At 38.4% G+C, this 16,021-nt stretch overlaps 1 protein-coding gene across 6 annotated transcripts in view; it reads left to right on the top strand.

Moving 5' to 3' along the window:
* LOC309482898 (RAC-alpha serine/threonine-protein kinase) overlaps nucleotides 1-16,021 on the top strand; it is a 115,411-nt gene that overhangs the window by 55,032 nt on the left and 44,358 nt on the right. For 4 of the 6 annotated variants that reach the window (XM_082148495.1, XM_082148496.1, XM_082148493.1 and 1 more), the window contains 6 exons: nucleotides 602-733; nucleotides 916-981; nucleotides 2,965-3,033; nucleotides 3,219-3,344; nucleotides 3,514-3,642; nucleotides 10,120-10,334. In XM_082148495.1, coding sequence (XP_082004621.1) covers nucleotides 602-733; nucleotides 916-981; nucleotides 2,965-3,033; nucleotides 3,219-3,344; nucleotides 3,514-3,642; nucleotides 10,120-10,334 — 737 coding nt within the window. Of the gene's footprint in view, nucleotides 1-601; nucleotides 734-915; nucleotides 982-2,964; nucleotides 3,034-3,218; nucleotides 3,345-3,513; nucleotides 3,643-10,119; nucleotides 10,335-11,925; nucleotides 13,028-16,021 lie in introns of those variants that run through there. The other 2 variants (XR_014200417.1, XM_082148497.1) reach the window with 2 other exon arrangements.

The following is a 16,021-nucleotide window of genomic DNA, read 5'->3' as shown; positions in this document are numbered from 1 at the left end:
TACTTACCCTGTAACTACATGGAATACTTAGTCTAAATAATTTGCCTAAATAATTTGTTATTTTCCTGGTTGTTACCCCTTTATTCCCAAAACTTTACATATTATTCCCCTATACTTACACGTAAGTACTTTATAGGTACACTGTATTTACCGAAAGTTACACTGTAATTTCATTTTAATTACGCAGTATTTTCCTGGTTGTTACACCTTTATTCCCAAGACTTTTCATATTATTCCCCTATACTTACACATAAGTACTTTATAGGTACAATGTAATTACCGAAAGTTACACTGTAATTTCATTTTAATTACGCAGTACTTTCCGGGCTGTAATCTAAAGCGTTACCACTATTTCTATAAAAATGTTAAGATGAAGCAAGTATTTTTCAGATTAAAATAGTTTCCCCTATTCTTTTCTTAAGGAAAATAATTAATCTTATAAACACACTATAAGATAATGAAAAAGGAATAAAATATTGAAAAAAAAAAATCTGTGTAATATAAATGTTTCTTTTTTTTAATCTAAAATTTGATTTTTTTAATTATTCATTGGATATTCATTTAAAACTGTATTTCTCAAAGACTTTTCTTTCTTGTGCAGACAATGCATGACTTTGAATACCTTAAACTCTTGGGGAAAGGCACTTTTGGGAAGGTCATACTGGTGAAGGAGAAAGCCACAGGCAAATACTACGCTATGAAAATTCTCAAGAAGGATGTGATAGTAGCAAAAGTATGTCCTTCACTTTTATTTTTACTTTTTCTTTCAGTAAATGTAAACATTGCATTGTGTGTTCACCTGTACAATTTTTGTTTTGTTTCCTTTTGACAAGTTCTAATTATACATAAATTGTAATTACTGTAGCCTATATAAGAAGTTCTAACAAGTTATTTTCTTTACTTATTTATTTGTAGGATGAGGTTGCACACACACTTACTGAAAACCGGGTCCTCCAGAACTCCAAACACCCTTTCTTAACGGTAAGCTGATATTATCAAAGTAAAAACTTTTTAGAATTAGTGGTTTATACGCTAGTAAATGTAATTTACGGTACATTCCGTACAATCAATTAAAGCTCTATCGACAGGACATTTTGGCATTAGGGTTTTTGTTTGTTTGTTTTTTACCTCAGAACCGTAATTTTTTTTAACTCTTAAAAAATTTGTGGTTGCAATACCACACCTATAAAAGAAATAAACTGAGCCAGAGTTCCAGGTTTTAAAATCCAAAAACGCTCAAATCTTTTGGCTATACTTTTAAAACGGAGACTGCCTGGCATCCGAACGCAAGATACCATGACAGCATTTGAGTTTGTCGTCATGTATGATGGAGGAAAAAAGAGCCACAGTTTCTTCTCCAATTGCAGCAACTTCCAGTTGCTTTATCGCAAATGTTTTATGCGATATTAAAATTTTAGGCAACTTTAAATGGAAACATAGCTACTGAAAATGAATATCATATTGCTTTGAACATTCCTTCAAGGCCTGCAGATTATAAAAACAGAAACAATTATAGACCTTTCAAATAATACACTAGATCTACTCAATAAAATTGTGGCAACAGATTACAAGCAATATTATTAATTAAATTCAACAAATAAGAATTGAGTTAGAATTAATCAAATTAATTCCTTAAAAGTCAACCATTTAAAATGAATAATTGCAAATTGCACACAAAACATTAAGAAAAATTTAAACAAAAGACGTCAAAGATGAATTGAGAACTCTTTATTTTTTATTGCCAACATTGAAGACACCAGATGATAATGAGCAGAATCAATGAAGGAAAGAGAAACACAAGAACTACAATTGACTGAAATTAAATCAACTGAAAAGACATTAAGGGCCCTATTTTAACGGTCTGAAACGCAACTATCAAACACGAAACGCAAGTAACTTTGTGGGCGGATCTTGGGCGCTGTTGCTATTAGCGGGATAAATGACTCTTACACCCGACGCAAATCTAAAATGGGTTGGTCTGAAGTAGCTACATTACACATAGGTGTGGTTTGGGCGTAATGTGCAATAAACCAATCAGAGTGTCATCTCACATTCCCTTTTAAAGCAGGCGTGCTTGTTCCATGGCGGATGCTATTATTATAATGGTGGAATGTCTTGCCACTATTGGTAAAACAGGTATATAGGGCCCTACATCTCTCTTATTACAAACTTTATTTCTGCCAATCATCTAAAGAATGTTGATGTTTTATTGAAAATGTTTGATCACCATTATGGTGATCGGTATTTCATTTAGTTGGGCAGTTTGACTCTTGACTTTATATTTGAGTTTCTGGTCTTTGTAACAAATGATGTGTTTTTGTAAACACTATTACAAAGGACACCATGAAATAAGATGATCAGGTGATATAGTTTTCAACATCATAAAGCAGAATAATTCACTAATCTTATCACTGACCAAAAGTAACAATTTGATATCGACAGATTTTCACCAATATTATTTTGTTGGCACAAATCAGACATTCTGAATTTTGATTTTTAAATACACTGCAGAAAAATATATACAATTTTTGTTTTATTTTATTTTTTAGACACAGACATACAGAATCAGCATATGAATGTCAACAATTCTTCATGCCGCAATTCATTCTGGGATCATGAGTTTTATATTATAATGGATCCCAGGATGCATTGCGGCATGAAGCATGTCACCACTCATATGCTGATTCTGTATGTCTGTGTATAAAAAAATACATAAAAAAAACTACAGCATAGTGTATTTAAAAATAAACCATTCTAAATGTCTGATCTGTGCCAACAAAATATTGTTACTATTATTAAAAACTATTATTATCAAATAACTACTTTTGATCATTTATGAGATCAACCATTTTTCTTTAAGAAGATTAAACCTTTGTCATCTGACCATCTTTGTTTATGGCTTCCTTTGCAACAAATTATGTACTTTAGCAAAATTATGATCCTAATGTCACCTCTGTGTTACAGGGTCTGAAGTATTCTTTCCAGACTCATGACCGATTATGTTTTGTTATGGAGTATGCAAATGGAGGAGAGGTGAGCTCTTGTAAAGGTGAAGTTTTGCAATGACTGTTCATTCAAATTAACCAAATAAATATTTTCTTTTAATTTCATTTAACAATCAAATGTTTATTCAAATAATGTGTATATTAATTATAATAAATTTTACCCCAGAAGATTCACAATTCAAATGCATCTTTATATTTGTTCTTATATCACAGCTTTTCTTTCATTTATCGCGAGATCGTGTTTTTTCGGAAGAAAGAGCGAAGTTTTATGGGGCAGAGATCGTCTCAGCCCTGGATTACCTTCATTCCGAGAGAAACGTGGTTTATAGAGACCTAAAGGTGAGATAGAAATATAGTAGAAAAATAAAAAAAATGACAAATTCCATACAATATGAATGATAAATGTTTGAAATGACAGAAAGTGTATTTAGTGTAATGCTACTTGTTGCATCACTATCAAACATACAGTATATGTCACATTATAAGGAATATAATTATTCTGTGGTAGTTGGAGAACCTGATGCTGGATAAAGATGGCCATATAAAGATCACAGATTTTGGCCTGTGTAAGGAAGGAATTACAGACGGAGCAACAATGAAGACATTCTGTGGTACACCAGAGTATCTCGCTCCAGAGGTAATAAAACATTCAATGAAAGAGATGTAAAACAAGTTCCATGAACTAGTAGTTAGTAAATTTACATTATTCTAAAAATATATGAATGCCGAACAGAGAAGGAAATCCAGGGAGGATTATCCTCAGGATTGCAAGTTTATGTCCTGCAATTCTCACTTTTGTCTATCAGAATTGTGAGATAAACTTGCAACTATGAGTTATAAAATCTGAATTGGGAGATATAAACCCTAAATTGCGAGAACAAAGTCAGAATTGTGAGATACAAATATTTTAGATTTAAATGTTACCCATGTAAAATGATATAGATATAAATATAATTTCATGTTGTGACTGTAGGACTAATCATGTCCCCTATGAACTGCATGTGTGAGTAAATATTATGTAGATCTATTGTTTACATCAAATTCATGCTTTAATAGTAGACTAATCATCAGAGGTTTCATCAGTCCAGTCTGTCCATTTAATGGCTTGCAACCATAAAGGTTTTGACCACAGTCTTCCATAAAAATGAAGACCATCTTTTTTTGCATCCCGATTCTGACATCCAACGGCACAATACTTTTTTCCCCATTTTATTCCGTGGATCTCGCCCGTTTTCCTCCACTTGTTACCACTGTTTTTCCTGCCACCACAATGTGGGCGCAGCTGCAAGAGACATAACTTTGACGTTTGCACCCAAATGGTCTATTTTCTGGCTTGTAAGTCTGCTTCCAGGAGTTCTGAGGAAAGTGTGGGATGACAGAGTGAGGCTCTCTGGTGGGGCTCTTGATTAGATCTGCTCTTTCATCAGAGATTACAGAGACCATTTTGCATGCAAGAGCCACTTCTAGCAGGAGGCTCTATGCTTCTAAGTTCAGACAATCGTTACATCTGGAGGGTGTTCCTATAGCGTCAGCATCTCATTCCCTACTCAGGGACCCATGGTTACATATGTAACTGAGACATTTTGGTACAATTCAGGGCTATAACAGGACATTTAAAATTTTAAACCACACATTGTCACTTTACCTAAAACTACTGCTAATAGAATCAAATAAAATAAATGTAAAGAATGAAGTCATATTGATAACTTGTTAGAAAATAGAATAATTCAAAACAAATTATCAACTAAATCTGAAGAAACAAAGCTCCATAGAAATAAAGGACCTTAAAGTAAACAATAAATAAACAAATTATAACAGTAGATTTGCGAAGAACTTGACCTGACACTCTGCTCTGTTATCATCCCTCCAACATTTTGGCTTCAACCAAGTGAATAGACTTTTCCTATAAATCTTATTTCTGAATTTACTGCTTGTTGATAATTTTACTGTCAAAAAAATGCTAACAATCTATAGCATTGTTTATCCTCTGCTATTTGGTTGCTTGGAGAATTGTGTTATGAGAATCAGACACCTCCAAAAGAAGACACTAAAATGAAATCTTTTTTGCAAACCTTGCAGATTTCCATATCACCGCATGATGAACGCTAAAAGAAATGGCTTTTTGGTTTTACTAAATTTTTTTAAGGCAAGTGGTTACACAAAATAAATATATATTCATTTTAATCATATATTTTTAGTTACTCACTTAGTCACTCACTACGTTTACATGTGCATTAATAACGCGATTATTTTTAATAATCAGAGTAAGGTCTTAATCGCAGTAAGATGTTTACATGACATGAGCAGAACTCTTCACTCTCATTCATTCACTCATTGTTTACATGCAAATTTCATTATTCTGATTTTTCGCTAGGCCACTGCGTTCTTCGCGCCGGAAAAGAGACTGCGCAGCGAGTTGTGTTAATAGAGTTTAGCGATTTGATGAAGAGAAAACTTCAGAATAATGTCACAGAGTTCATTCATGAAGTTGTGTGAACAACACACCGTGTAGAACCGAGCACATGCGCACTTTGGTCAGAGCGGTAATAATGCAATTAAGGTGTTTACATGCCTGTTAATTGATATCAGAATCATCGTATGATATATGGTTGATGCGAATATGGTTACTATGATTATGAGCTTAATTGCATTAGTTTGATCAAAGTATTGTGTTTACATGAGGTAAAGTTTAATCGCAGGATGGCCGTTATCCAATTATAATCGCATTATGAGAGTGCATGTTAAACGCACTGACTGTTTTTAGTTATATCAATTCAGATACATTGAGTAGAGTCTGTGATTTTTGAGTATCTTCCTTCTGTTATCTCAGCACATGCAGCCATCCACAACCTAACCACAAGCTCTACTCTTCAGCACAACGATAACCATAAAAAGTCAAAGTCAAGTCACCTTTATTTATATAGCGCTTTATAAAATACAGATTGTTTCAAAGCAGCTTTACAGTGATAAACAGGAACAATTATGCATTTCGGCTGTTGTTCAACTGAAGTCAGTTCAGAGTTGATTCCATTCTGTTGTAAATATCACAAATTGTTAATTCAGTTCATTTCATCTATAAAGCAGTTCTGGAGAAAACAGTGATGTCATCATCCAGCTCAGTTTAGTTCTCATTCAAAACTGCCAGTACAGTCAGATCAATAATATTGTTGAATATTAAGTGTCCCGAACTAAGCAAGCCAGAGGTGACAGTGACAAGGAACCCAAACTCCATCAGGAGACAGAATTGAGAAAAAAAACCTTGGGAGAACCCAGGCTCAGTTGGGGGCCAGTTCTCCTCTGGCCAACGAACGAACAGTGTATGATTATGATTCAGGCTGCATCACAAGTCAGAATTCACATCGGGATTGGTAGCATTCAAATACTTCATCCAAATACTTCAACATAACTGAAACTCTTTTCAATGTCAATTTACCATAACTGAACATTAAACAATAACAAGTCTCTCACTTCACTCAAAAACACACAAAATAACACTTCATTTCAACATTTACTCTCCTGATCTTGGCATATGCAAAGCATGCCGGGAACTAACAATCCACCACCCAGTTTCAGTTAATTAAACAAAAATCATTAATGTAATCCCAACACAAATGGATTAAGTAAACTTTAATTGTACATATATTTAAGTGGATTGAACACAATGAAATTAAATTAGGACAAAATGTACAGTTTTTAGTTAGTTTTACCCTTTATTGTCTCCCTTGAAGAAATTTGTCTCGGGCAATCAAGAGAGCAGGTCAACACACAACAGTTTATTACATTATACCTATAAGACATGACACACTACCAAACACATTACCCATTTACCCTCACCCACACACATAAAGATCATTCCTTATAATTCAATAATTTAATTGACAGTGGAATTACAGGCCTGGTGTCACAGACAAGGCTTAAATTAAGCAAGGATTAGGCTTTAAAATTAGGGCATTTAAGTAACTTTTATAAACATGCCAAAACATAACTGGTGTTCATCATGAGACAAAACATCTCGGTTACTAAAGTAAACTTGGTTACCTGAGATGAGGGAACGAGTATTGCGTAAGGCTAGCTTACGCTTTGGGAAAACAAAAACTCGAGAATATTGAAGCCAATTTTTTAAAACGCAGTGCAGCTGCACAACATACACAGATGAGCAACTAGCGCGGTCATTGGTTGTGTTGCGGCAACTGCATGAACCTTTGGTGAGGCGGCTCAGACGCGCGAACCAATCAGGCCACTCAGGTTTAATTGACTGAAGCTGAGTCAAATTAAGCCTGATCAAAGCACAGTAGCACGGTGGGTTACGCAATACTCGATACTGAGGCCTTGTGAAAGAGGGACTGGTTTCGGCAGCTCCCTTTTCTAACAGTTTCGACACTTCGGTGCGAAGGATGTGCGCCACATCTCTTCTCACTGTCGTTTCGACCACGGCTCGAAAGCACAGAGGAATGCGAGCAAACTGTAGCGAGTTGCCTCGTTTTATTATGTTCAACACCCATACTGATATACCGGGGATGGCCTCCCAGGCCTTGGCCCGCATAGTTAGGGGTTGAATGAAAACTGGGGACGGGTTTATAACAGACCCATTTACTGCAACATCGGTATTTCCATCCGCCTGAAAAGAGAGGACTGGAAAATGTGTGAGATGCTTTTTGGAAAGTGGTCCGGCCTCGGCGGGACTCAAACTCTCTCTCTTTCTTCCTAAGGCTGGGAAGGCTTACGAGGCTCGGGGTCCAACACAATCTTGGATCGGGGTCCCCGTCTCTCAGGGAACTGCTGGCGCTTTGCAGAGCGAGAGCGGTGACGGACTTCAGCCGCTGGGCGGGGCTGGGAGACCGGAGGCGCTGATTTTACCTGCTGAGGAGGTGGCGCCTTCATTTGGCGACTCGAAGCAGAGCTGGAGCGTTTCGGGAGAAAGTGACGCAAAGCTTGCGGCGCTTTCTGAGCCTCAGTGTAGTGCTCCGCGAACCCTTTGACTGCTGGGCCGAACAGACCGGTGGTGGAGATAGGGGAGTCCAGAAAAGCTGCCCTATCTGCGTCCTTCATGTCAGTCAAATTAAGCCATAGGTGCTGCTCAAGCACCGTCAAGCTGTCCATGCTTCGTCCAATCGCCTGGGCTGTCGACTCTGTGGCTCGCAGGGCCAGGTCTGGCGAAGACCACTCGAGCCCGAGGTTTTCAACGGCCTTGGTGAGCACGCGGAGAAGCTCTGCATCAATGCTCGTTCTCGTGCTGGCTTGTGTTGATGGACTGGGGCCTGAAACGGAGCCCACCGACTCGTCGCATTCGGATGCAGCGATGGAAAGGCTGTCATCCTTCTCGTCCGATGCCCCAAAAGAGATGAGACCTGCCGCTCGCAGATAGGGGCGCTGGTCCGCCTGTGTAAACAGGACCGGTGAGGGAGTTTCTCTGTGAGAGAGCGAGGCACGTGGGGACTGGGTCGGCGTGTGTTTGCTCGCATCCATCCGCTCTGGCATCCTTTGTGAATGCCTCTTCTTTTTGCGCAGCTCGAGCAAAGGGAGAGAGGCGAGAAGCGCGGGTCGTCGGCGGAGAAAACAGCCAGTCGAGCCAATAAGGGTGGGGAGATCCATCGAGTCACACTCAGGGCAGCCGTCCTTGGCGAGTGCAGCTTCCGCATGGTCGCGGCCCAGATAGGAAGCACAGAGATCGTGACGGTCCCCGCCGAAGAGAGGGCCTCGGCATGAGGCGCAGGTGGTGCGAGGCATTTGAAGCAACGCCTCGGAAATTTAGCTCTCTTTGAAAAAGTATGACGCAACAACAAGCACACTAGCGTTAAAGGATATGGTGCGCCGGATGGCACAGCAGAACAGCGGGCTGAAGACGGCGTCCGGTGAACCCAAGAAGCCGGCATTCTCAGGGCTGTGAAGCAGAAGGCTTGTTCCGCTGAAAGCTTGTCGACGGCGATCAGCGAAGTGGAGTGTTCGGTGAAGGAAATAAAATCTGAGTTCCTTGGCAAAGAATGGGTGCTTATATAGCCATAAGTCATGCCCATTCTGGCGGGCTCTGACGCGCTAGGGTGCGAAGTGGCCTGATTGGTTCGCGCATCTGAGCCACCTCGCCATAGGTTCATGCAGTTGCCGCAGCACAGCCAATGGCCGCGCTAGTCGCTCATTTGTGTATGCTGTGCAGTTGCACTGCGTTTAAAAAAATTGGCTTCAATATTCTCGAGAAAAGGAGTTTTCCCATAGCGTAAGCTAGCCTTACGCAATACGAGAGACCCCTCGAAAGAGAACAATGGCACTGACCTATTTTAATATCAGTGCAAGTTGCTTTCAGTTAAAACAGCTCAAACATGCATTTTAGTCTGGGACTAATTTAAGCCTTGTCTGTGAAACAGAGCAATAGATTGGTACCCTATATGCAAACACATTTGCAGTAGCAAAGAAAGCTAAAATGAAACAATAGCAGGTGATGATGGTTACCTGTTGATGGTTTATAATCATCATGAAATAGACTGATTCACTGATTTATTTTTATTCTAACAATTGTGTTGTACCATTAATATATTCACATCACAAACCCTGTGTTAACTGCAGCATGAGATCCAGCAGTATTATAAAAATCAGTTCGAAGAAAAAAAAAAAAAAAAAATTAATCTACGATGACACACACAGATATCAATCAGCACATCACATACATAGCAACTCAACTGCTTGATTGTTTATATCATCCTTAAATATAAACTATCCTATCGCTCAGCTCAGAACAGCTAAATGTGGACACTTTGGCATTAAGATATTATAAACATTATCATCTTGGATTTCTGTAAATCTGTTTTGAATTCTTGTGTATTGTGAAAAGCACTATAAAAATAAAATTATGAGAACATTATTTCATGACAAGGCAGATTGGCTGATGGCACCAGTACAGTACATGCACAGTGCCAAGCCATGAGCTATGACGTGAACAGGCAGCCATTTTGTGCTTTCAAGAGCCCTCCAAAAATCACCGTCAAAACATCTACTATACTGTAATGAAAATTTGCGATTTAACAAAATAAATGCATGCAAATACATAAATAAATATAAAAATATAAAAATAAATGTCAGAACACAGCAGCAGCTATTGAATGATTGTGACCTTTTTTTTCAGGTTCTTGAGGACAATGATTATGGCCGGGCAGTGGACTGGTGGGGGTTGGGTGTGGTCATGTACGAGATGATGTGCGGCCGGTTGCCCTTCTACAACCAGGATCATGAGAAGCTCTTTGAATTAATCCTCATGGATGAGATCCGTTTCCCTCGTACACTTGGGCCCGAGGCAAAATCATTGCTCTCAGGACTGCTACAGAAAGACCCGAAACAGCGGTGAGAGACCTCTGAATGTTGTCAAGTAATCACTATTAGTGTTGTATGGTCCACTGTTTTAAGAATTCATGTTATATGAAGAATGTGTTTCTCTCAATTAATTGATTCATAACATCACCTGGAAGGTCTGTGAGTGTTTTAGTAGATTCTTATTTCTTTGAATTGTTGCGTTTTACATGCAACCCTGAATAGAGTAAAAAAAAAAAAAAATTATATATATATATTATATATATATATTAGCATTTGGAAATGTATGGTTTTACGTATCAGAACATTATAAAAATCATCTGGTCGTTGGCAGGTCTTAAACGAACAACAACAAATGACATATTACACCGTGTCATTATTCATTTAACAAAAATAAAGCCAAAATGGAAAAGCCATGGGTGACAAACCAAGCACACCATGTGATTCAATTGTTTAAGCCACTTTTAACAGCAATAAGTTGAAGGAATGATTTTCTGTATAACAGTATCAGTCTATCGCATCGTTCTGGAGGAATTTTGTCCCGTTATTCTTTATAACGTTTCTTCAGTTCATTGAGGTTTGAGGGCATTTGTTTATGCACAGCTCTCTTAAGGTCGCGGCACACCATTTCAGTCGGGTTGAGGTCTGGACTTTGACTGGGCCACTGCAACACTTGTTTCTGTTCTTTTTCAGCCATTCTGTTGTAGATTTGCTGGTGTGTTGTAGATTTGCTGGTGTGCTTGTGATAATTTTCCTGTTGCATGACCCAAATCCGGCCAAGCTTTAGCTGTCAGACAGATGGCCTCACACTTGACTCTAGAATACTTTGGTATACAGAGGAGTTCATGGTCAACTCAATGACTGCAATGTGCCCAGCAGGTCCTCTGGCTGAAAAACAAGCCCAAAATAATCAACCCTCCATCAGCGTTGTGGACAGCTGGTATGAGGTGTTTGTGTTGATATGCTGATCTTGGGGTGAATTTGCTGGGATGTCCACTTCTGGGAAGATTGGCAACTGTCTTGAATGTTTTCCACTTGTAAAGCTTCCTTACCGCAGAATAATAGACTTAAAATTGTTGGAAAATGGCCATTCTCAGATTGATGACAGCAATAATTGCTTCTCTAAGATCATTGCTGATGTCTTTCCTCCTTGGCATTGTTAACACACACCTGAATGCTTCAGACCAGCAAACTATCAAAAACATCTCCTTTTTTTTTAAAGAGGTGATCACACTTGCTGATGATCAATTAATCGGGCATTTGATGAGCAGCGGCAGACTCATACCGTATTGTTCCGAATCTATAAGAAGACCCTGAATATAAGAAGACCCCCATTTTCAAGAAAAATACTTTTTGAAGACCAAATCTTGTCTTTTTAAAGAAAATACTTTATTTCAAAATAATTTTCATATTGCATGCTTTTCATATTACATTTTTGTATTATGTATTTGAAGTATGGTAAATACTGGTAAAATGTACCAACAACAATGTACCAAGTCATCATTTAGTAGATTTGACTATGACTTTTTTATGTACAGTGACAGATGCTGCATGTCAAAAAACACAAGTGTTTGATCTGCATTACCTATCTGATCCAGGGGGGATATGAATGTTTTTTCCTTAGACCGATCACAATACGCTGAAAAGACAGCAGTTTCTCCCTAAAGTCGGAGGGCAAGCACTAATCCATTACACGCTTCGAGGATATTGACAGACAAGACTACGTTGCTGAAATTAGAAATGATGGGCCTCACTGGTGGGTAAGTTCAGCTCTTTGGCGATTTCCAGTGCCTTCTGCTGGATGACGAATGTGGTTATGGGCAGCCCCTCATTTCTTTTTTCGGCTACGTACTGACACACTTGCCTGTCAGTTTCTTCAAAGTGGCCGCGTTTAGCGCCGCGTTCTGCTGTCTTTTTGGGCTCGCCATCTTCTAATATTACAATCACCGTATTTCTTGGCTGCTTAATGAGAGTTGTTTAACTCCGCTGCGTTTAACAGTCCTGGGGGTTTTTCACGTATTTGGTGCTCCCTATTGTTGCGGCTGTATTATTGACATGTAGAAGTTTAGACGCCCAATATAAAACGACCCCATTTTTCCAGATGTATTTCCAAGAAAAAAACCTTGTCTTATATTTGGAACAATACAGTAATTCCTATGTAAGCAGTAAGGGTGTACTTCGTTTTTCACCCATTTCTTTTCCATTTTGGCCTAGTTTTTGTTAAATAAAAGGAGAAACTGCTGTTTTTTCAGTGCTACGTGATTGGTCTAAAGTAAAATATATTACACCGCATTCATCTGAGGTTATATTTACCTAATTTTAAGACCTGCCAAGGACCAGATGATTTTTTATTATGTCTTGAGACATAAAACCATATACTTTAATAGGGTATCCTTTCCTTTTCAAGTCAAGTCACCTTCATTTATATAGCGCTTTTAACAATATGGATGTACAGAGATAATAGGAAATTACCGTAACAGATTGTTTAGGCTTTACAACAGGTCTAGGATGAAGTTATTGTCCAGCTAAAGTTAGTTTTGATTGATTGATTCACTTCCGTTGCAAAGATCATTAGTTATAAACTTAGGGGCCGCTAACACAACACCGTTCTAACAGGAAAACCCTTAACGCGCTCCGGCCGTCCATCCGCACAAAACAGTGCCTGGTGTCTCGAGAACGCACTCCCTGAAATAGGTTCGAAGGTGCAAACGATTATCCGTTATCTCTGCGCAAACATCAAAAACGCAAACCTGCGAAAACGCAGACGTCGCACACATGCGCATTACGTGTTCAGTCCAAAGGAATGCGCGTTTGAATATATATGTGCGCTGGCGTGTAGTCCTCCTTTACAAATCAACCCAAAATAAACTACTTGTCTGACATTAAAAATGTATAATACAGAAATTTTTGGTCGCGTCTGCGTAGCCACGTGAACCAGAATTATCCCAACAACATTTTATCTGTACTGAGGTAAAGGGAAGAGAAGGAGGCCTTCACGCGACACTTCAGGACTGCGTTGTCATCGTGTCCAGGCGCAGGTCCTTCATCAGATCTGGATACGGCCTGGATCCGGCGGACTGTGGTAGACCTCGGACAAACAGAGAGACTAATATTAGCGTAGACGCCATCTTATGATGTAACAAGTACATCAGGATTTATAGGAAGTGTTCCCGGTTCCGGCTGACCTAATCTATGCAGCCTAACATTGAATTATAGAAGTCTATAATGTGTTATGTGTATGCTAGGCCAAGGAGATGTGTTTTTAGTCTAGATTTGAACTGACAGAGTGTGTCTGCTTCCCGGACAATGTTAGGAAGATTGTTCCAAAGTTTTGGTGCTAAATAGGAGAAGGATCTACCGCCAGCAGTTGATTTTGGTATTCTAGGTATTATCAACTGGCCGGAATTTTGAGATTGCAATAGACGTGAAGAACTATAATGCGTTAAGAGCTCGCTCAAGTACTGGGGAGCTAAACCATTTAATGCTTTGTAAGTGATCAGCAATATTTTAAAATGTATACGATGTTTAATAGGGAGCCAATGCAGTGTTGACAGAACCGGGCTAATATGGTCATACTTCCTGGTTCTAGTAAGAACTCTAGCTGCTGCGTTTTGGACCAGCTGTAGTTTGTTTATTAAGTGTGCAGTGCAACCACCCATAATAGCATTACAATAATCTAGCCTTGATGTCATGAACGCATTAACTAATTGCTCTGCATTTTTCATTGAGGGCATATGACGTAATTTAGATATATTTTTAAGATGAAAAAATGCGGTTTTACAGATACTAGACACGTGACTTTCAAATGAAAGATTGGTATCAAAGAGCACACCCAGTTTCCTAACCGATGACGAAGACTTGATAGAGCAGCCATCAAGTGTTAGACAGTATTCTAGGTTATTACGTGAGGACGTTTTTTTGTCCAATAATTTTGAATCTCTGTTTTTTCAGAATTAAGTAGTAGAAAGTTGCTAGTCATCCAGTTTTTTATATCAGCTATGCATTCCGTTAATTTTGTGAATTGGCAAGTTTCGTCAGGGTGTGAAGAAATATAGAGCTGAGAATCATCAGCATAACAGTGAAAACAATTTACGTTAAAGAATGCTACGAGACTATCATGCTACTCTCTGAATCAATAGTTAAACAGCATAAACTATTAGCTCTTAATCTGTCTGTTTCAAAGACATGTCAACTCACCATAGTGGGTTGTTACAGACCTCCATCAGCTACTAGCGATACTTTATCCTCTTTTATGCACTCTCTGGGCTCCTTGAATTATAAAGAATTACTACTAATGGGTGATTTTAACTTGAATTGGATGCACCAGATGGTTTTAAAGCGCGACACTTATAATCTTTTTCAACTGGTGGATTCACCTACCAGACCTAATTTGAAATTTCCTGAAAAATCCACATTATTGGATCTTGTTCTCACAAATGCCCCTCATAAATATTTAGCTTCAGTGTTTGCAAATAATATCAGTGATCATTGTGTTGTTGCGGTAGCTAGAGATACTAAACTACCTAAGCAGAAACCACTTCAATAAACAGGGTTTTTTACATGACCTTGCTCAATTTGATTGGCATACAATCATGGCAATCCTGGATATTGAAAGTGCTTGGAAATATTTTTATGATCATTTTATTTTGATCATCAACAAGTCTGCACCTTTAAAAAAAACACAGAGTCAAATGCCGGGATCACCAGTGGTTTTCATCCGCATTGTCTGACCTTATTCATGAGCGAGATGCTGCATGGGCTAAGGCCAGACAAACCAACTCAAATCCTGATTGGTTGTATTTTAAATAGCTTCGTAACAAATGTACAGTTACGACCAGAAAGGCAAAAGCAGAGTATTTTCTTGATAAAGCTTCAGCAAATACTAGTAAGTTCTGGAAAAATGTGAAGCTTTTGACTGGAAATGGATTTGCTTCAGGTCTTCCCCCTTGTATAACAAAAGATTGTATCAAAATAGTAGATAAATCACAAATGCTAAACTGTTTTAATAGTCACTTTATTGCATCTGGGTCTCAGATTAATAATTATACTACTGTAAATTCTGAATTCCTTAATGCAGAGCAAAATCTATGGACAACAGAGTTTGTTTTTAACCATACTCTTCTGATGTTTGCTCTGCATTAAAAGACCTAGATGTAAATAAATCATCAGGTCCTGATCTCATTGAACCATTGTTTTTAAAACTAGCGGCTGATATTATCTCACCACCATTGACGCATCTGTTCAATCTTTCCTTAACAACCAATGAAATTCCACAGATCTGGAAGTCTGCATTCGTGGTTCCTTTGTTAAAAGGGGGCGACTCTACTTCATTAGATAACTACAGACCTATTTCGAAGCTTTGTATTTTGTCAAAACTTTTGGAAAGATTTATCAGTGAACAACGGACACAGTATTTACAGACTCATAAACTTTTGACTATCAACCAATCGGGATTTCGTAAAAAACATAGCACTATTACGGCTGTCCTAAAAGTTCTAAATGACCTTGTAGGGTCCTTAGATGAAAAACAACACTGTGCATGTCTTTTTATTGATTTATCTAAAGCGTTCGACACTGTGGACCATGATATATTGTTAGATAGACTTAGAAGTGTTGGATTGTCAGACAATATAGTCTCGTGGTTTAAAACATATTTAAAGGGAAGAACCCAATGTGTGCAGGTGCAAGGTATCAATTCAGACTCAAAGGAAGTGGTTAAG

This window comes from Leuciscus leuciscus (genome assembly GCF_965113295.1).
Source record: "Leuciscus leuciscus genome assembly, chromosome: 19".
NCBI classification, from domain to species: domain Eukaryota; kingdom Metazoa; phylum Chordata; class Actinopteri; order Cypriniformes; family Leuciscidae; genus Leuciscus; species Leuciscus leuciscus.
The sequence above is the reverse complement of the archived record's forward strand: the minus strand, read 5'-3'. Positions and strand labels throughout refer to the sequence as shown.